This window comes from Delphinapterus leucas, chromosome 20, assembly GCF_059928025.1.
Source record: "Delphinapterus leucas isolate spDelLeu-1000000601 "Yukka" chromosome 20, BTC_Dleu_Yukka2, whole genome shotgun sequence".
Lineage (NCBI taxonomy): Eukaryota > Metazoa > Chordata > Mammalia > Artiodactyla > Monodontidae > Delphinapterus > Delphinapterus leucas.
Window position 1 is genome coordinate 41,731,691 of NC_143148.1, and position 22,798 is coordinate 41,754,488.

General features: G+C 36.4%; 1 protein-coding gene across 1 annotated transcript in view; it reads left to right on the forward strand.

Moving 5' to 3' along the window:
* Positions 1 to 20,994, forward strand: part of CBFB (core-binding factor subunit beta) — a 59,676-nt gene extending 38,682 nt beyond the window's left edge. Inside the window, exons 5-6 of the mRNA XM_022583519.2 lie at positions 4,755 to 4,850; positions 18,751 to 20,994. Of these exons, the coding sequence (XP_022439227.1) occupies positions 4,755 to 4,850; positions 18,751 to 18,819 (165 nt within the window). The 3' untranslated portion in view covers positions 18,820 to 20,994. The remainder of the gene's footprint in view (positions 1 to 4,754; positions 4,851 to 18,750) is intronic.
* Positions 20,995 to 22,798: the final 1,804 nt, after the last annotated feature.

The following is a 22,798-nucleotide window of genomic DNA, read 5'->3' on the forward strand; positions in this document are numbered from 1 at the left end:
TTCGTCAAAAGATAGGTACTAGGACATTGTAGAGGCATTATTGGTTAATAGCCAGAAACTATAAACTGCCCAAATGCCCACTAACAGTCAAATGGATAAATTGCATGTTCATACAGAGAAATACAATGAAAATGAAAAACTACAACTAGCGTACCAATATGGGTGAATTTCACAAATACATTGAGTGTATTAGAAAAGCACATGCTATATGAATACATTTATATAAAAGTACAAAAATAGGTAAAACTAATAATACATGTTGTTAAAAGGAAGGATAGTGGTTTATCCTTGGGAGAGGAGGGTAGTTCCTGGAATGGAGGAGAAGACGACCTCTGAGATGCTGGTGCTGTTCTGTCTCTTCATATGGCTTTTAGTTACATGGAAAGTTCAGTTTCTGAAGATTCATCAAGGTATCTTTTAGGACAGTGCTGTCCAGTAGAATTCAAATGTGAGCCACATTATGTAAATTAAAATTTTTTAAAAGCCACATTTTAAAAAGGTTTGAAAATTATTAATTTTTATATTTTATTTATCCCAGTATATCCAAAATATTATCATTTGAACATAAAATCAATATAAATATTTATTGGGATATTTACCTGTTTTGGTAACAAGTATTTGAAATCCAGTGTGTATTTTCCACTTACAGACTCAAATTAGCAACATTTCAAGTATGCAGTAGTCACACGTGGCTAGTGGCTACAGTATTGGACAACACAGCCTTAAGATATGTGTACTTTTTTGTATGTGTAAATAGTTCAATAAAATGTTTTAAAAGTTTCCCACAAATGAAGATATTTCTGAGTATAATTGTATAAACTCAAAATTGAATCATGTTTGCTGATATACTTTCATTTCTTTATTTTCTGTAATTTGTAGGATAAATTTCAGTGTTGTCTTTATGTTTGATTTTCAATAATTGCAATTCTCTAAAAGCTTGGAAAACTGAAAAATTTGATGCTTCACCATTGAATACTTTAATCAGAGATTTCCAACTAATTTTGAACAAAATATAACTGAGGACTCATTTACAAAAAAAAAAAAGAGATCAATGCCATTTTAGGAACTAGGTTGATTTCATAGAAGTTCTTCAAAGGCTCAAATTTCTAAAATCCAAAGTGCCTGTATAATGTCATGTGAATTTATTTGTATTCAGCATCAGCTTTGTCACAGAAATTTTATAGTTCAGTCACTTTAACTGTGGATACATAAATATATTTGTAATTTATGCAACTCTAATGTCTAAATGATTGGTAGAATACCTCAGTACTTTGGATAAGAATTGTTTGGATAACAATTATGAATTTCATGTGTACCACAACTAATTACTAGTAAATTTCTATTTCATAGTTTTAAAAATTCACTGAGAATGTTATTTCTTATACGGTGTTTAAATGTTTGCTCCACCAACATTTGTATTTGTATTATCAGTTTAAGAACCAATAACTCTATCTTCATTTTTGTACTTTTTAAATTAGCAGTCACAAAAATATGTTTCACCTTCAATATAATGACCTTCCAAAAGTTCTATTTTGATTCTATAATATGATGAGAAAAATTGAACCATATTGGGTTGAACAGATTTTCTATTTGAATTACCTAATGACACTGATGTAAAACTGGTATCCTTTAGCTTTTTGCAGGGTTTTTCTGTCAGCAAAGCCAACATATGAACAGCTTTGCTTTTTGTATGTTGATGAGAATGTGAGTGAAAATTTAGAAGAGTCGTTTGATGTAAATAAAAAGTTATGTTTTACAGAATGGTGTTAAATGTACCGTTTGCAGCTGCACATGTTAAATTGTCGCCTTTGAAGTATATGTTGATGCTTCTTCAGCAGATTTATTTCTTTTGGTTTTCATGCGATCAGAGATATCATTCTGGTCCCCACAGAGAATAGGAAATGTCGTTATTTTGTACAAATTATGCATTCATCATCAGCTTTCTTGGAAATGAATTTGATTCTTAATTTTTCATTAAATATATACTTCTATTTTTTAAATTCATTGCACAGAAAGGTAAGTATTACCAAACTGTAAAATAAATATAATTGTAGATTTAGCAATACAATAAAGACAAAATTAGTGTAGCAAGAATGGTTAAGAATAGTGTATATATATGCTCTATGAGAGCACTGCTAGGTCTTTATTTACCACGTGGGTTTCACAAACACCCAGCCACCTTTTATGATGACCCCACCTGACTACTTTGTGCAGACTGTGGTATAGACCGTGGAGTAACAGGCTAGTATAACAAGTAGCTGGTGGGGACTGGAGTGCTGAAAGCCTCCCACCACCTGAGTCTGGATAAGGTTATTTGTCCCTATCCATTTGAGCACACTTTATGGGTGAGTGTATAGTTTTATCAGTAAGTACCCTTTATGCTGTCCTTGAAAGGGAGGTGTTACTTAAGTTCGCAACAGGAAAGGATCAGGATAACACTGGATCACTGATCATCTTTCAGATTTAACCATTTAAAGTGCAGACTCTGTTCATTGCACATACATTTCACATCTTACTAGAAAAGACCAAGATAGAAGCTGGAATTAGAGAATAGAGAGCTACCAAATCTCTCTTAGCTTATTTTACTTCAAATATTAGTAATAATACTTTTTTAAATTTTAATAAGGTAAAAATCTATGATCATTGCTAGATGCACATGAGTGGCTAATAACTTCCTTAGGGAGTTAGATTACATCTCGTTTTACATGCTCTCATTTCATCTTGTAATCCTTTACTAAGTCACACTGATATATTGATTTTTGTAATTATTTGTTCATTGTCCACCTGCCCTTCTAGACCAGAAACTATAAGGAAAAGCACCATTTGCTCCCACACATTGTATGCATGGCACCCAGCACAGTGACTTGGGCATAATACAGACTCACGGAATATTTGTGGAATAAATGAAAAAGTGAATGAATGCACAGGACAGAAGGGATATCCTGTTAACAGCAGACCTGTCCTGGTTGATATCTAATCAAATAAGAGAAAGTCCTTGGCATTTGGGAACAGTGTTCTTTTGCAGGTGCCTCTGGCTTATGTAGTACATTCTGAGAATACAGTTGCTATTTATAGTAATGTTTAGTCACGTGTAAATTTTACATGTTCACAAATGCTTATAAAATAATAGCATTTATTGAATGTTGTCAGGTAGTGCACTTAAGCATTTTTATATGTTATCTCATTTAATCTTGAGACATAAGTATTACTACTACGTGCATTTTACATGTGAGTTTACTGAGGCTTAGAAAATGAAATACCTTGCCCTGGGTCACAGAGCTAGTAAATGCAACATAAGAATGGAGACTTGATCACACCTTTCACTTTAGTTTAAGTTATAGACCTTGTGTCAGTGAAAATTGCAAGTATCAAACAACCCTACTAACAGAGCCAAGTAAAGGATTTATCACACAGAATAAGATATCAACAGTATGCAGTTCAGGCAATTATATTATCAGGGGCTGTGGCTCTTTTCATTTTCCTGCTGTACTATGCTCAGTGTGTGGCAACATCCCCAGTATTATGTTTGCAAGATGGTTGCTGTATCGCTGGTCATTGCATCGGTTCCCAGGAAGAAGGAAAGGTGACATGTCTCTTAAATGACTTTCTCAGAAGGCCCATTCATTGACTTACACTTCTATATCATTGGCTAGAACATAGTTACCTGGCCACCCCTTGCTGTAATGAAACTAGGACAGTGAATATTGATGACTTTTTTGGCATTGTTTTTGATATTTTAGTTTCTTCAAGTGTGCCATTGAAAATCCTAGTGTTGAGAAGTGCGTGACTGCAAATCACACACTTGAGCATCCTGTGCTGTAGACAACGAGGGAGCTTTAAGTTGGGGAGTATTGTGGTCAGATTGTCCTTTAGAAGGCACGCTCTGATGGCTGTGTTTTGGATTGGGGGATGACAGAATGGAAACAGGAAGAGACTTTGCAGTAATTTGGGTGAAAGATCTTAGGATCCTGAACTAGGAAAATGTAGGAATGAAAAGGAGCCTAAAGATTCAAAAAATAGGAGGTCAGATGGATAGGATTTGGTGGTTGATTGGCTCTATGGAGACGGGGAGAGTGAAGTGTCAAAGGCAGCTCCAGTTCTTGACCAAAATGAGTGAGTAGTGCCACCATCCAGACTAAAGAAGTGTAAAGGGAAAGTTTAAATTGGTTACCTTTTAGACACAAGAAGTTTGAAGTATCTGGGTTTCCTTCAGATCTTTATCCATTAGTTGGGAAAGGATTAGGATAGATTTGTTATATGTTACAGATAAATTTTTGTTGATAATATCCCTTGGAATTTTCTTTTTGTTGTCTAGAAGTTTCTAACATTTGTATAGTCGATTATGTTAATATTCTCTTTTATATTTCTGGCTTTAGTGTCATTCTTAGAGCGCCTGGCCTGTCTTATCCCCACACTGTAGAAGTATTTAATAATTTCTTTTTCCTTATACTTCTATGTTTTAAATATTGACTTGATCAGGATTTTACTTTGGTGAAGAGGATGAGGTAAGGACAGAAAGGAAAGAGCATTTTCAGTTGTTAGAATATGACTGAACACGATTACTATTTCCAAGGTGTTATAATAGAACATGAAAATACTGAAGTTTTCTTTTAGAAGTTGCTCTGAATTTTTTTATGGCTTTGATGTTTTGAGAAATACTCTGCTGTTCATTTCTTTCAAAAAATAAGACACCCCCCAATTTTTTTTATTATAAATCAAAATTAAAGTATCTATTTCATATATTCTTATGACAGCAGGAGGATGCATTAGCACAACAGGCCTTTGAAGAGGCCCGGAGAAGGACACGTGAATTTGAAGATAGAGACAGGTCTCATCGGGAGGAAATGGAGGTGAGAGTTTCACAGCTGCTGGCAGTAACTGGTTAGTACTTTCCCCAAAACTCTCAGGCTCTATTTGTGATGTTTGTGCATAATGATTTTAAATAGTTTAGTAGTTCAATGTCTTTAATTTTTTAAAAGTTGTACTCTGTGACTTTGTGTTTATTAAATGTAATTGCTATAAAGAAAGTCTTAATTTTAAGGTTGTACATGAATTCCTCATTTATTGGTCCTCAAAAAAAAATTTACTATAATAAGGTATATTTTCTATTAATTGATTGATCCAAATATCTTACCTCTTTTTTCTTAATTATCTTTCAGATTATATGTAAAAATTACCTTACGTTATCATAGGATACATATTTTTACAACATTATTAAACTCTCTGGGAGTAACATTATTTCCCACTTTTCTATAAATATTTGTCTTGATTTTGTAACATAATTTTCAGTCATTTGTATAGTCTCTTCACTAGAGGAAAATTTATTTTCAAACTACTCAAAGAATGGAATTAACCTAGACTATTTTTCTTTTAACCTTTTTATGGTAAAGTACACACCAAATCTACATCAAAAAATATGTAGCTTAATTATTAGAAGGCTAATATCACCCTTATAACCATCCAGGTAAAAAAAAATAAAAATGTGACAGTTACCCCAGTAGCCCCCTCCATGTGTACATCTAATTATGACCTTTTCCCTCCCTTCAAAAATAATAATTTTCTCAGTTTTTATAGTAATCACTTCCTTGTGTCTTTTTATAGTTTTATTATCCATGTCTACTTCAGTCTTAAACACTCAAATTTAGTCTTGTCCAGTGTTTAAATTTGATATGACTATCAACGAAATAGAATAATTTCCAGGCATTAAAAAGAGTTCTGGAGATAGGTTGCACAACAGTGTGAATGTGCTTACTTAACACTACTGAACTGTACACTTAAAGGTGGTTAAGATGGTAATTTTTATGTTGGTAGTTTTTCCACGTTAAAAAATTTTTTTAAGTCATTGTTACATAGTAGAGAAAATGTTGTTTTTTCATTCACTAAATTATACATACACTATTTAAATTAATATAAAAGTGTGTGTGTGTGTGTGCGCGCATGCAAAGACAGTGGTTAAGAGCCCAGACTCTAGAGCCAGATGGCAAGATCTGAATCTGGCTCTGGCACTTTATCACCTCTGACAAATTATTTCACCTTTCGGTGCCTGAGTTTCCTCATCTATAAAATAGGGCTAATTGTGCCTATCTCATAGGGTCATTGTAAGGATTAAATGAGTAAATACATGTGAAAGCACTTTTAGAGAATGTGGCACTGACTAGGTGTCAGCTGATACTATTTCATATATATTTATATATATATATATTTTTTTTTTTTCGGTGTGCAGGCCTCTCACTGTTGTGGCCTCTCCCATTGCGGAGCACAGGCTCCGGACACGCAGGCTCAGCAGCCATGTCTCACTGGCCCAGCCACTCCGCGGCATGTGGGATCTTCCCGGACTGGGGCACAAACCCATGTCCCCTGCATCGGCAGGCGGACTCCCAACCACTGTGCCACCAGGGAAGCCCTCCAATCTTCTTAATCATAATTAGCCCTTCTACTTTGTCGTTTCCAGAGCACTTCTCATTTCTATCATTGTTCTTATTGAACAGGATGTTAAAACAATTATAAAGTTGTCTGTACTCTACCGTAGTGTGATCACCAGTGAAGTGGGGCCCCTGATTTTTTGACCTCCACATTACCCACCACAGTGTTTTGTACATTGCATTTAGTTGTCAAATGGAGAGCTTCAAAAAATAGCTCCTACTCTGCCTGTCTGAAAACTAGAGCCTGTACGTTAAAGTAGAATAATACATGTTAATGGTCTCTGGAAAGATTTTTAAATGTTTACAATTTGTTGGTTTATATTAGCTAGGTAATTTATTAAGTAATGAACTCCACCTGTGTTGTGCTAGATTCTGCATTAGGGACTGGGAAATATATAGATGAAAATGCATGGTTTCTGTCCTTGAACATCTATCAGTCTTGAGGGAAAATAGATGTATAAACAGATAATTGCAGTCTGCTTTAGCAGCACCTGTACTTAAAGGGGAACAGTGGCAGTGCAGAGGAAGGAGCACTTGCATCTGCCTCTGCCTGGGGGATTCACAGGAGAATATACTTGCAGGGATTTGAAGGAAGAATGTGAGTTTGCCAGCTACACAAGCTGGGGAAAGCTTTCTGGACAGAAGGAACAGTGTATGCAAAGGAGTGAAGGAAAAAGATCTTGTCATGTCAGAGAACATGATTGGTCAATCTTTCTAGAGCAAGCTAACATGGCTTTAAATGAATATAAGAATTGTTTTATAAAAAGTGCTGTTCAGCTACATTATATTTGAAGAATAACTATTTGCCAATTAATGGAACAATTAGGAGTTTTTTTATATGATTTGCTTTAAATAAAATTATAGATTAGTTGAGGCTAAGAATTGTCTTCTCTAAAATGTTAATTTGATTATTATAAATAATGTTACTTGAAGAAAAACATTTTGGTGTGTGAGTTTATATGTGCATATGTTTGTATTTGTGTATGAACAAAAATATAGTCTGTTGACAGAGGTGTCAGATAATTTGTTGCTCAGATAGATTGTTTCTAGTGAGTTTTATGTCAGTGATTGAGCACATGGGCTTTGTAGTCAGGCGTAGTTGAGATTCCTGGTGCATTAATTGCTAACCTCTCTTAAGTGCGTTTTCTCATAGAAATTGTGAGAATTAAATGGGAAAGTGCTTATAAGGCACTTAGTATGGTGCTTGATATGTGTGTATGCCTTCAGTAAAAAATAGCTCTAAAGTACTTTAACGCTAAAAGCTCTACCACAGTGCTGGTTCAAGTTAATTGAATTATCTGGCTAACAAGAACATTGTTTTAGTTCTCTAAAGTGTATCAGGGCACTTTTCCTGCATTATGACCTACAGCATAGAGAAAATGGTTAGATTTTCATCAATGATTTAAGATCCATAGTCCCTTATGGCAGTAATTTTAAAAGTTCTCATAGAGAGCTGTTATCTGGAAAATTGGGCTGGAATCTGACCCCAGAGCTTGCACTGGCAGTCTCTTAGGGGAGTTTTGGGTATGCATGTCTTTTGGCACTTTGTGCATGTGTATTTTGCTTCTCTTTAAAAAAAAAAATCATGACAGATTCCTAATATCAGCTTATTTCTTGTAGTTTACCTCCTTTTTCCTAAAAGGAGAACATTGGGGGAAAATGTTGCATTTTTTCCCCTGTAATTCAAACATCTATAAGGGGGTCTTACAAAATATAATTGAACATTGTTTTTATTTGTTTGTTTTTAATTTTGTTTTTTAAAAAGTAACAATTTTATAAAAAATGGTTTTCTTACACTCACCTGGGTAAAATTCTTATTACATTTGAAGAAACTGAGACTCTGAGAAAATTAATTGACCTGCTCTCTTTTCAAATAGTTGGTTAATGAAAGGGAGGGTGAAGACTTAAACCATCTTCCTAAGCAGAAGTTCTCCACAAATACAGCCCAGCACTGGGAAAAGAATTTCCACATCACCCATAAAGATGATTAAGTTGAAAAATAAAATATGCCAGAACCAGAAGAAGTTAGTAACCATTTTGCCTGGCAAAGAAAAAACTGAGGAAGAAAAGAATAATAATGGTTCTACTGGGTGGTCCTGATGACTGACTAAAGACAAGGGCCAAGGAGCAGTGGTAACTCTTGGGTGGCAGTAACCCAGTAAGTGGTCCTTGGAGGCTTAAGATCCTGGCAGCACAGAGGCTTACGGATGTCCTACCCCTGTTTGGATAACCTCTGAGGCCTCTAGCCCTGACATGCTAAACTTGTAACAGTGGTGCTCATGAACATTTAATATGTGTATCTGATTAAGGTTACTCACAGTGGGAAGCAGAACTCCAAGTGGTTTTGGTTTTCCCCAGTGTCTTTTAACCTGAAATCAGTTCTAATACTCCTTGAGTGATTACTTTTCATTGTTTATCTTTCATACCTTTTGAATTTTGTATCATGTGCATCTGTTACCTATCAAGAAGAGAAAAATTGTTGCTAGTGTTAACACAGAATGATGAAAACAGAAGATTCTAGAACTTGCTATCTGTTTTCTCTGACATATAGGCAGTTTTTAAAAATGTGAAATCCTGTCTTCGTTTGAAATTTATACAGAACCTTAATGTATAAAATAGCTTAAAGGGGCGCTGCTCTGGGTGAAGCAGGGGTAGGGATTATTCTGGTCCCCCTCTAGAGTCCCTGGAATGTGTTCAGGGAACCCAGTAACTGGCAGAATGTAACTTGAGAACCTTTGAGGTAGTAGATGAGGATGAGGCTTCTAATAAATTGCCCTGGTTTTGAGTCCTAGCTCTACTTGTTGCCATGTGACATTGGGAAAGTTGCTTATCCTCTTGACCCTCATCTGTAAAATGGAGCTAACACCTTACCTCCAAGGGTGCTGCCTGACTCAGTATCTGACATTTAAAATGGAACTCATTGGAAGCTAGTTCCTTCATCCACTCTTTTTATGCACCTTGGCTCAGAGTGGCAATAAAGGCAGGCATATCCTAACTGTAGACTCTGAAAGTCAAAGATATGTTGCCAAGCTATTTTATATCCTGGTGTTTGTTTCTTTCTTTCTTTGTTTTTTAACAATAGAAAAGGATCTTGAACTTTTCTGGCTTCTCTTGGGCTTGGGTAGTGACAAGGAGGGGGTACAAAGAGGGAACTTCCCACATTTGGTGATATTATATTTCTTGATCTGGAGGCTAGTTACATGGGTGTGTTCACTTTCTGAAAATTCATCACTCATATATATGATTTGTACACTCTTCTGTACTTTAATAAAAAGTAGACTTTAAAAAAAATAATAATCACAGACATTTCTTCTGTAAAGTGCCTCCCTGCCCATTGATATCTGTTGCCACATAGAAGTGGCCCAGTGCCTTTTTACCTGAGTATCTTACCATTATTTAAAACTGTTGACCTGTTATCCATGGCAGTCCTTCAGGTTACACATCTCTATAACTGTAATTCCAGTACCTTACTTTGGGATTTTGTGAAGGAAGATTGAGGCTAATAAGGTACAGACTGAGTGCTTTTGTCATAAATAAGTTGGAAAGATACCTCTGTCATCTGTTTTATAGCAACTCATACACACTCTTGGTGTGTCTAGGGACTGCCTTCAGCTTCATTGGCCTCTTAACCTAAAACTGTGGTACAGTACTGTTGGCTCTTAATTCAGCTGCAAGGTGACAGGGTGCTGAAAGAGATTTTCTCTCTGTCATTACCTAGAAAATGCTTTCATTTGGTTGGGTTATAAAAGCGTTAGCAAATAAATTATCTTTAATGTCAGAGAATGGGTAAATAGTTATTGCTTATTCTGCTATAGGCAGTTTTAAAAGTAAAGTTCAGTAAATCATATGAGAATTTTATGTGGAGACTATTTGGAAATAAAAACAAGTGAAAGACTGTGGTTTTTATATTTGTGTTTTGTATGTTTTTGGAGCCTTCGATTCTGTGTGGTCCAAGAAAAAGAATCACAGCCTCTATTTATTTTAAATTCCCACAGACTTCAGTTTTCATATCACTTAACTCTACCAACACTTATTTTTATGTAAGGACAAATGAACATAAATGTCTGTCTCTTCTGGGCCTTCCTGAGGTGTGTTTTAGGTATAGGCAGTAGATGAAAGTGAACCGAGAATATGAACTCAGACTAAGAATGAGAATCGAAAAAAAAAAAGAATGAGAGGGCTTCCCTGGTGGTGCAGTGGTTAAGAATCCGCCTGCCAATGCAGGGGACACGGGTTCGAGCCCTGGTCCGGGAAGATCCCACATGCCGCGGAGCAGCTAAGCCCGTGTGCTACAACTCTTGAGCCCACATGCCACAACTACTGAAGCCTGTGCACCTAGAGCCCTTGCTCTGCAACAAGAGAAGCCACCACAATGAGAAGCCCGCACACCCCAACGAAGAGTAGCCCCTGCTCTCCACAACTAGAGAAAGCCCGTGCGGAGCAATGAAGACCCAACTCAGCTATAAATAAATAAATAAATAAATTTATAAAAAAGAAAATCCTATTAAAATATAAAATTTTAAAACAAAACAAAAAAGAATGAGAATCGGAAGAGGATTAACGAGGACAAGGATTCTAGCTCTGCTGCTCCCATACTAAGAGAAAAACAGGGTCTTGGTTTGGTCTCTATCATAAGAGATGTAGGTTTTATTAAAATTTATTTTGTTTTAACTTTATTTTAGCCTGTAAAAGTTACTCTTATCTGCAGGATGCAGATTTTTTTAACATTTGAGAAGTTCATACAGATAAATTGGGAAGTTAGGAGCAGCTTTGTTGTGATAGCAACAGCATGAATGCTTACTATGTGCCAGGCAGTATATGCTGCAATATTTGTTTTACACTTGATTCTTAAATGCTCTTATAAGATGTATCTCAATTTTGAGGAACTGAGGCTGAAAGAGGATAAGAGGCTTGTATAAGCTCACATTGCTAACTTGGTAGAGCCACCCTAATCCAAGCCTGGAAATGTCAGTTATTTCCACTATCTCTTTTATTTTAAAATGCCACCTTATAGTTAAAGTTTTCCTGAAGTTGTATACTTTGTAAGAACTGTATATATATATATTTTTTTCCTGCGGTACGCGGGCCTCTCCCGCTGCGGAGCATAGGCTCCGGACGTTCAGGCCCAGCGGCCATGGCCCATGGGCCCAGCCGCTCCGCAGCACGTGGGATTCTCCGGACCGGGGCACAAACCTGCGTCCCCTGCATTGGCAGGCGGACTCGCAACCACTGCGCCACCAGGGAAGCCCCCGAACTGTATTTTTTGATGTGCCTGTTAGACCAGCTCTTGCAGTCTACTTATCTGACAGGTGTTTATGATTGTCTGCTCACCTTGTTTTTACATTTTTAATGAGTTTGGAGAAATTGCATTCCTTTCTCTCATATTAGGACTTAAAATTTCTACTTTGTGTCTCTTCCAGCCTTAGTAGTCAGGAGAAATATCAGTGACTTAGGAGGCTGACATTAATGCTAATTGGAAGTTAAAGGTTCGTCTTTTTAGAGTTGTGAGTTTGTGTTCTCACTGCCGCCACCTAACTCTGAAACCTTGGAGGAATCATTTAACATTCTTGGTCTTGGGCCTATCATCTGTAATGTGAGAGTTGAACTAGATCTCTGTAAAGTACTGTGCTGCTCTAAAATTCTGTCATGCCATGTTCTGACTTTTAGCCAAGTGTCAAACATAAAGTGATTTGCACATTATCTGGATATAGTATACACTCAATAAATTGGATCTATTTTTAGTTATTAGGGCATTTTCTCATGAAGAGTTTTCTGCAGTTTGATGATCTTGATAATAAAAGAATGGAAATCAACCAGGTTTTATTCATTTTCATTTGGGTAGCCCTGCTCTTGGCTACTTCTGCACAGCCCAGACCAGTAGGGAAAGCTCCAGTATTCGGTGAATATTCTTTGTCTCTTCATTTCGAACACATCCTATGACTGCCATCTAGAAACTGGATTTGCCATGTTTCTGGGTGATGGTATACTGAAAGAAAGAAAATAGGAGTGACTGGTAGTGAGGGGTCTGTAGTAAAATTTATAGTTTGTTTTTTTTTTTTTTTTTTTTCAGTTCGCGGGCCTCTCACCGCTGCGGCCTCTCCTGCTGCGGAGCACAGGCTCCGGACGCGCAGGCCCAGTGGCCGTGGCCCACGGACCTAGCCGCTCCGCGGCATGTGGGATCCTCCCGGACCGGGGCACGAACCCGTGCCCCCTGCACCGGCAGGCAGACTCCCAACCACTGCGCCACCAGGGAAGCCCAAATTTCTAGATTTTAATACTTATAAATATTAAAAACAGATTTGTATTCTGAACAGGCTCATGGGTGTCTGCTTTATATTAAAACCCTATTCTGAAATAACTTAATAAAAAGTTAAAATCAAGGACCTATGTGGATTGACTGGGGAGAAAGAAACTAGAAATTATGGACTTTATGTTTTTGGAATAACCAAGTTCAGAGAGTTTCTTTGCCATCATCTAGTCTAGTTTGTGACTCACAGAAGTCATTCTAAAACATCCAACCTCCATTAGAAAACTGCTACAGTAGAAAGCACTGCTTCCCAAGGCAGCGCATCCAGTTGTTGAATTCCAGTCCTGTGGAAGCTATTTCATTAACCTAAATGTTTCTGTATTTGTCTCCTTCATATGACAGCCCATACATCTTCCTCTCCAGCATTAAATTTCCTCCCAGTCTCCCAGCTCTCTCATTCTTCCCTCTTCTGCTCTCATTCATACTCTTTCAGACTTCCCTTACTTTTTTTAATCTTTGATTCTCCTTCATAGTGTCTTCGTTTACATCTTCCTCATTCCTTCTTTACAATGTAAATAGAAATGAAAAACACAAGTAAATAGCAAAACAGCTTTTCTTTCCATGCTTTTACCAAAAATATATTTTAAACAAATAAACCCATGGCAACCTCTGCACAGCCCTGACCAGTAGGGAGAACTCCAGCTGCTGATGACTGTTTTTTTGTCACTTATTTGGAGTCATCCCATTATTAAAATAATTTGAAAATTACTCTTATCCCAAGACAAAAGCTGAAATATTCTTTTCACAAAGTATTACTGGTAGGTTAGTAGTAATTTATAAATGTATAATTAGGATTGATTTTTCTCAGTGTGTTTCTTCATTGCTCAGCCCCTTTCTAACCTTCATTGACTGAAACCAGATGCTTATATCACCATCTCTAATTTTGCAGAATTGATCAGTCCTTACATTACATTTAACATTGATTCTGTATGGAACATAAATTGTTTTCCTAATGCATATGCATTCCATAGCTCTTTCAGTCTGCACCCATGCAGCATAACATTAACCTGACTAGTTAAATGAAAGGAATGTGCTAAAATTTAGTCAGCATGCAGTCTGCTAATAAATAGTTAAGATTTGCTAGAGAAATATATCACAGTTTATAAGAAAGACCACGGAAGTTAGTGTTGGGTTTTATATAATTTGTTTGAAAGTTAATAAAGCTGTGTCATTTCTGTCTAAACAACATTAACCATCTTGAGAAATGATGATATAACTGGAGCTTCTGACTAAACATGATTTTACAGTACAGGTGTGACTTGTTAAGCTGTTTCTTTGAAGGTCAAGGATGCTCTTTCTCTAATTGTTTTAGATCTTAACCATTGAAATCAGAACATTTCTATTTCTGGTTAAATTTGTTTCCAAAAACTGACAGATAATGGACAGTCAATTGGTGATAATAATACATAATTCCATTTAGCTAAGGATTGCACAGGTAATTGCAGTTAGTCCCAGTTGCTGGCATATAACAGAGGTGGCTAAAACAAGATCCACATGAAAGATGATGGTGGCTTGGACTAGGGTAAGAGTGGTAGAGTCAGTCAGAAGTGGTCAGATTCAGGACATATTTAAATGTAGAGATGTCAGAATTTGCTGTTGGGTGTGAGAGATGTTAAGGGGTTTTTGCCCTAAATAATAACTGGTAAAATGGAGTAGCCTTTATCTAACATAGGAAAACTATTGCTGAGGGAACTAGGTTCTGTATACAAACAGATGTTTGTGCTTGACTGACGTTTGTAGTCACTAGAAAACACTTATAGAAGAAAGATGCATTGGAATTTGTGAAAGAGACTGAAAGTAAATACTATGTGTGGATCAAAGGGGGGCACTATGTTCTTTTAAAACTTTATATTAGTAGAGAGTGTCATGCACAGTATGTTAGTTCTTAGATGTTCTCTATTAAGTAATTTGCCATCGTTTAAACAAATGTTTATTCTACAGTGAAACTTGAAATCCTCAATGTTTATGATTGTCAAGCCTCTTAGTTGTTAAGTATTGTTGTAAAGATACTTCTGAATATATAAGTGCACCAAAGATTCTAATATACTTCCGTTTTTGCTTTTGAGACAATACTTTATCCATAGTAATTCTGAATTTTATTTCTTGAGATAGAGATTCCTAGTTAAAATTCAGTTGGCAGAGATGGAATTCATTGAGACATGAAATTCAGTATTACATTTTTCAGTCACATAATTTATAGGCCATATACTTCTGTGTGACTCAGTTTCTTTATCTGTAAAATGGATAAACAATAGCACCTATGTTATAGGTAATTGGCAGGGATTAAATTGGTTCGTCCATGGAAATTGCTTAGAACAGTGCCCAGCATATAGTTGGTGCACAATAAATGTCAGCTATTTTTTTTAATTTTTATTTATTCATTTATATATATTTTATTGAAGTATAGTTGATTTTTTTGCTATTATTGGTGTTAAATTTATTTTTTAAATGTCTTAATATAAAATACAACTTGTTTATTGGAAAAAATAACATTTGGTAACTATCAGTTCCCTAATCTGGTATTGGAATTCCTTTGTTAACTTTTTTTTTTTCTGGTTGTCTCACAATAATTTTTTTTATTGGAGTATAATTGCTTTACAATGTTGTGTTAATTTCTGCTGCACAGCAAAGTGAATCAACCATGTGCATACACACATCCCCTCCCTCCTGTACCTCCTTTCCCCCCACCATGCCACCCAACTAGGCCATCACAGAGCACCAAGCTGAGCTCCCTGTGCTATACAGCAGGTTCCCAGCAGCTATCTGTTTTACACCTGGTAGTGTATTTATGTCAAACCTAATCTCCCAATTCATCCCACCCTCCCCTTCCCACCCTGTGTCCACACGTCTGTTCTGTACATCTGCCTCTCTATTCCTGCCCTGCAAATAGGTTCATCTGTACCATTTTTCTAGATTCCACATATATGCATTAATATATGATATTTGTTTTTCTCTTTCTGTCTTGCTTCACTCTGTATGACAGACCCTAGGTCCATCCACATCTCTACAAATGACCCAATTTCATTTCTTTTTATGGCTGAGTAATATTCCATTGTATATATGTACCACATCTTCTTTATCCATTCATCTTTTGGTGGACATTTAGTTTGTTTCCATGTCCTGGCTATTATAAATAGTGCTGCAATGAACATCGGGGTATATGTGTCTTTTTTTTTTTTTTTTTGGCTGTGATGGGTCCTGGTTGCTCACGCGGGCTTTCTCTAGTGTGGTGAGCAAGGGCTACTCTTTGTTGCGGTATGCGGTATGTGGGCTTCTCATTGCAGTGGCTTCTCTTGTTGCGGAGCACAGGCTCTAGGCGTGCGGGCTTCAGTAGTTGTGGCACACAAGCTCAGTAGTTGTGGCCCGCGGGCTCTAGAGCACAGGCTCAGTAGTTGTGGCGCATGGGCTTAGTTGCTACACAGCATGTGGGATCTTCCCAGACCAGGGCTCGAACCCATGTCCCCTGCATGGGCAGGCAGATTCTTAATCACTGCGCCACCAGGGAAGCCCTATATGTGTCTTTTTGAATTATGGTTTTCTCTGGGTATATGCCCAGTAGTGGGATTGCTGGGTCATATGGTAATTCTATTTTTAGCTTTTTAAGGAACCAACATACTGTTCTCCACAGTGGCTGTATCAATTTACATTCCCACAAACAGTGCAAGAGGGTTCCCTTTTCTCTGCAACCTCTCTAGCATTTATTGTTTGTAGATTTTCTGATGATGGCCATTCTGACTGGTGTGAGGTGATACCTCATTGTAGTTTTGATTTGCATTTCTCTAATAATTAGTGCTGGTGAGCATCTTTTCATTGTTTCTTGGCCATCTGTATGTCTTCTTTGCTGAAATGTCTGGTTAGGTCTTCTGCCCATTTTTTGATTGGGTTGTTTGTTTTTTTGATATTGAGATACATGAGCTGTTTATATATTTTGGAGATTAATCCTTTGTTCATTGATTCGTTTGCAAATATTTTCTCCCATTCTGTGGATTGTCTTTTGTCTTGTTTATGGTTTCCTTTGCTGTTCAAAAGCTTTTAAGTTTAATTAGGTCCCATTCACTTATTTTTGTTTTTATTTTCATTACACTAGGCAGTGGGTCATAAAAGATCTTGCTGTGATTTATGTCAAAGGGTGTTTTTTCCTATGTTTTCCTCTAAGAGTTTTAGTGTCTGGCCTAACATTTAGGACTTTAATCCATTTTGAGTTTATTTTTGTGTATGGTGTTAGAGAGTGTTCTAATTTCCTCAAAATACTAGCAAACAGAATCCAACAACACATTAAAAAGATCATACAACATGATCAAGTGGGATTTATCCCAGGGATGCAAGGATTCTTCAGTATTCACAAAACAATCAATGTGATACACCATATTAACAAATTAAAGAATAAAAACCATATGATCATCTCAATAGATGCAGAAAAAGCTTTTGACAAAATTCAACACCTATTTATGATAAAAATTCTCCAGAAAGTGGGCATAGAGGGAACGTACCTCAACATAATACAGGCCATAGATGACAAACCCACAGCAAACATCATTCTCAATGGTGAAAAGCTGAAAGCTTTTCCTCTAAAATCAGGAACAAGACAAGGATATCCACTCTCACCACTGTTATTCAACGTAGTATTGGAAGTCCTAGCCACAGCAATCAGAGAAGAAAAAGAAGTAAAAGGAATACAAATTGGAAAAGAGGAAATAAAACTGTCACTGTTTGCTAATGACATGATACTATACATAGAAAATCCTAAAGATGCCACCAGAAAACTACTAGAACTAATCAATGAATTTGGTAAGGTTGCAGGATACAAAATTAATGCACAGAAATCTCTGGCATTCCTATACACTAATAACAAAAGATCAGAAAGAGAAATTAAGGAAACAATCCCATTTACCATCACAACGAAAGGAATAAAATACCTAGGAATAAACCTACCTGAGGAGGCAAAAGACCTGTACTCAGAAAACTATAAAACACTGATGAAAGAAATCAAAGATGGCATAAACAGGTGGAGAAATATACCATGCTCCTGGATTGGAAGAATCAATATTGTGAAAATGACTATACTACCCAAAGCAATCTACAGGTTCAGTGCAATCCCTATCAAATTACCAATGGCATTTTCCACAGAATTAGAACAAAAAAATTATACAATTTATATGGAAACACAAAAGACCCCAAATAGCCAAAGCAATCTTGAGAAAGAAAAGTGGAGCTGGAGGAATCAGGCTCCCCAGCTTCAGACTATACCACAAAGCTGCAGTAATCAAGACAATATATGGTACTGGCACAAAACCAGAAATATAGATCAATGGTACAGGTAAGAAAGCCCAGAGGTAAACCCACACACCTGTGGCCACCTGTCTATGACAGAGGAGGCAAGAATATACAATGGAGACAAGACAGCCTCTTCAATAAATGGTGCTGGGAAAACCGGACAAGTACATGCAGAAGTATAGTTGATTTACAATGTTGTGTTAATTTCAGGTGTGCAGCACAGTGATTCAGATATATATATAGATAGACAGATAGATATAGATATATATATAGATATATATGTATACTTTTCCCTTATAGGTTATTACAAAATACTGAGTATAGTTCCCTGTGCTATACAGTAGGTTCTTGTTTATCTATTTTATATATAGTAGTGTGTAAAATGTCAGCTAGCATTAAAAGGGAAAATGGGAAAGTTTGCTTCTAAGGTGATTGGATCATGTGTTCAAGTTAAACCCTTTATTCCCAAAGCTATAAATGTAGGTTTGTTGCTCTTTTATCCACAGTACATATTTTGATAATGCTCTTTTGAATATAATGAGATTTTTTATTCTTGGATTTTAAGGAAACTTTAACACAATATTTCATACATAATCTAAATTGTTCTTTTTCTTCTTACATGTGGAGATACTGGCTGAAAATTTTTTTAGTTGCAAACTTTTCTTATGTGCTACTGTAACATTTATTTATTAGCACTTTGATTTTCAAAACATGTTTTAACCCTAAATTATGATTTTGTCATTGCAGGCAAGAAGACAACAAGACCCTAGTCCTGGATCCAGTTTAGGTGGTGGTGATGACCTCAAACTTCGCTAATTAGTGGCACAAAAGATGTGCCCCCCCATCTTTACATATTCATTTCTAGTCGGCAGAAATAATTGACCAGAAACTGTGATAACTGGAGGTACTACGGTCTATTTCTCAACCTTAGGCAGTAACAAGACATCACAACTGCCATGGTTTTGCACTATGATACAATACCTGCATTTCTAATTTTGTATGCATGTAGCCAGTAATTATTTGAAATTTTCTTCTATGCAAGCTTACCTTGTTGACATTATTTTAGTGAGTTGAAACTATCCACTTGTAAAGCTCTTTTTTTCCACCATTTTAATTTAAAAGTTCATGTCATTTTAGAACAGGTCAAGAAATTAAAATTTTTATCAGAGGGTTTTTTTCCCCTAATCAGTTGCTCTATTTTTTTTTTTATTTTAGATGTGTTGGTTATACAGCTTCATTTTAGATAAATGTTCTTGGTTTTTTTGTTTTGTTTCCTTCTGTGTTTTTATAGTCTATGGCATTTTAAAACTGCTGATGGTTTGCATTATTTACAAGTTAAAAACCTAGTAGCATAGAGCTGTCTGCCACACCTTCTAACACAAAGTTTACAGTTGTTAAAGTTGCAGTATCCTTTTAAATGTTGATAATCAGCTCCTTTTCTTTCCTTTTTAAACATAAATTTTAATTGGTATTAACTCTGGTCTGCCCCAGATCTGTTTTAGATTCTGTTCTGTATTCATGAGTTTGTGTGGAGATATTCTCCATATATGATAATATTCTACTGAAATGCCTAAAGAAGTCACAGGCTGGCTTCTGTTTTATTCAGGGATTTTTTTTTTTTTAAAGTCAATCAGAAAAGGGATACTGGAGCTTCTTCATGTATGTAACAGCATATTAAACTGGAGACAGTGATGAATCAGCTACAAAGGTAATGTTGTATTAAAATCATGTTTAAGATAGCTGCTTTTATGTGTATTTTATAATGCATGCTTTTGTAAAAACAATTCTAGGTGATGAAAGATTAGTCTTAGAGAGAAAATGTACATCTGTGCAGAGGATACATTTTCTTCCATTAATTATTCTGGAAAAAAATTCACAGGTTATATATATGGTATTTTCCAAAAGGACTATTAATAGAACCTTTTGAGATGAATTAGTATAAGAATATTTTTAAAATAGGCTCACTATCAAATTGATTGCAACTTTTTTTTTTTTTAATACAAGACTGGAAAAAAGTGCTAAGTCATTTGGTACCTCCTTACAAATATTTTTCATGGTCATTTTTGGTCATAATTAAATGTTACTACATTTCTGAATTTTTGCAAAAATGTATTTTATCAAAATAGAATGGCATTATTTTAAAGAGTTTGAAAAACTGACATGGTCAATTCAGAAAATGAACTGAAGTCTGAATAAGGTCATTGCATTTAAAACATATATGTATACTTGACTGATAAGGGAGGTGTGACTTTCATTGTATATAGGTCTTATAATTCATAAACATATCCTGTATCTCAGAATAAAAATATTTGTTATATATTTGAAGTCATGCATGGTAAAGGAGTGTGTTTAAATTGTTATAAACAATAATGCATCATAAAAGACCATGCTGATCTTGTGTAACTAAGTACTATGAATGAATTTGGTTGGTATTTGGTGTTGTGCAGCTCACATGTTTACACACTCAGTGCCCTAATTTTCCCTGAGGGAATCACCTTTTAAGTGGTCCTTAAAGTGCTGTTTTAAGGTTACTTTATCACAGAGCTCCTTGGTTTTTGACTTCTGCACTTAAATTTTTTCTTTTCTAATAACATGATGATGGCACATTTTTCTCTATTGTTTCTAGCTAAGGGCTTTCAGTCCACCAGTAACTAAGATCAAATGTTACTAAATGTTCATGTTGCCATCCTTCTGTACATACTGTCATTTAGCATTGTGCTGCTTCCATCTGTCTTAATGCTGGCATTAAGATCATGAGCCCTTTTTCTTCCAAAGGTGCAGGCTTTGAAAACTGCTTTTTTTTAAGTTATTGGTACAATTTGATATTTTTCCATAATCTATATTTAAACACAATTACATCATTGCATCATCTTTTCTAAATTCATCCTCATTAAAACTTGCCTTAAGCTACCAGATTGCTTTTGCCACCATTAGCCATATTGTGTGTTTGTATGTTTAATTTACTTTCACAATAAACTTCTGTGTAGTGAACTTCTGGGTTTTGGCTCTTTATTAACATAATCCAACAATTTCTGTTCTGGTGTTCATTATGACATAAAAATTTATTTTGTTTCTGAGCTGTTCTTGCATTCTGCTTTTTAAGCTTAAAATAAAAACCACCACCAACAGCAGTGGCATCTAGTGGTCATTTCTGTTAATTCCAAAGAAAATCTTTAATGTATATAACACAAAGAATACTAATTTCCCAGTGTGTATTATAGTTTTCAAAAAATCTGCCTTGATTTACCCATCCTATGAGGTATGACTATAGAGTAGTGACCTTGGAGGGAAGGAAGAATTCCAAAAATTACACATCCAAATAACTACCATCTTTCAAACTATTCATTTTAGGAATATACACTCAATTTGATTGTGCTGGTGTCATTTCAGACATTCTTAGGACTTTGCTTGGCATTTTCCTACATCAGAAAATTAAGCCTTTTACTCTAGAAGTATGTCCTAAGCTTGATCCATAAGGAAAAATTTACTTATTCACTACCAGACTTATTGCAAATAACAAATACCTTTAAATGCTGAATTGGTACCATGAAGCAAAATTCCAAAGAATAAGATTCATACTCTGAGGGTTAATTTCAAAAATTATTTGACCAGTAGCATCATGGTTTCAATAAGTATATCACCTCTAGAAACAGGTATTTGGATATGTTAGTTTGGGGCTACCTGGAAAAAGAAATCTCTTACTTGATGTATGCCTCATTTGGCACTGGGGAGCTTTTTCAAGCTATAAGCCATTGTGTGGATTATCCATTGCTACATAATACATTGCCCCCAAATTTAGCAGCCTAAAACAGTAAACATCATCCCACAGTTTCTGTGGGTCAGAAATCTGGAAGAAGCTAAGCCCAGTGGTCTGATCCAGGGTCTCTCCTGAAGTTAGAGTCAGATTGTCAACCTGAGCTATCGTCATCTCAAGGCTTACTTGTGGCTGAAGGATCCCCTTCCAAGCCCACTCATGTGGCCATTGACTGGCCTCAGTTTCTCACAGGCCATTGGGTGTAAGCCCTTGATTCCTAGGTGCTGGGGATGAAGAAGTCCTTCCTTGGCACGTGGGTGTCTCCATAGGGCAGCTCATGACTTGGCAGCTGGCTTTCCCAGAGCAAGTGATCCAAGGAAGAGTGCATGCCTAAGATGAAAGCCACATCTTTTTTTTTTTTTTTTTTTTGGCTGCGTTGGGTCTTTGTTGCTGCATGCGGACTTCCTCTAGTTGTGACGAGCGGGGCTTCTCCGTTGTGGTGCGCGGGCTTCTCATTGCAGTAGCTTCTCTTGTTTCGGAACTCGGGCTCTAGGCGCACTGGCTTCAGTAGTTGCGGCACGTGGACTCAGTAGTTGTGGCTCGCAGGCTCTAGAGTGCAGACTCAGTAGTCATGGCACATGGGCTTAGTTGCTCCGTGGCATGTGGGATCTTCCTGGACCAGGGCTCTAACCCGTGTCCCCTGCATTGGCAGGCGGATTCCTAACCACTGCGCCACCAGGGAAGTCCAAAGCCACATCTTAATAACCTAATCTTGGGCTGCCATATTTCATTATGTTAGAAGTGAGTTGCTGGGTTAGGCCCACAGTGAAAGGGAGGAGTTATTAAGCTTCATCTTGAAGGGGGAGGTGTCAAAGAGTTTATGGACATATTTTTAAAACCACCACAGCCATTTTGCCATATTTATATATGTAACTGAGTACTTATAAGACAACACTGGAGGACTTCCCTGGCAGTGCATTTGTTAGGACTCAGCGCTTCCAATGCAGGGGGTGCGGGTTCGATCCCTGATCAGGGATCTAA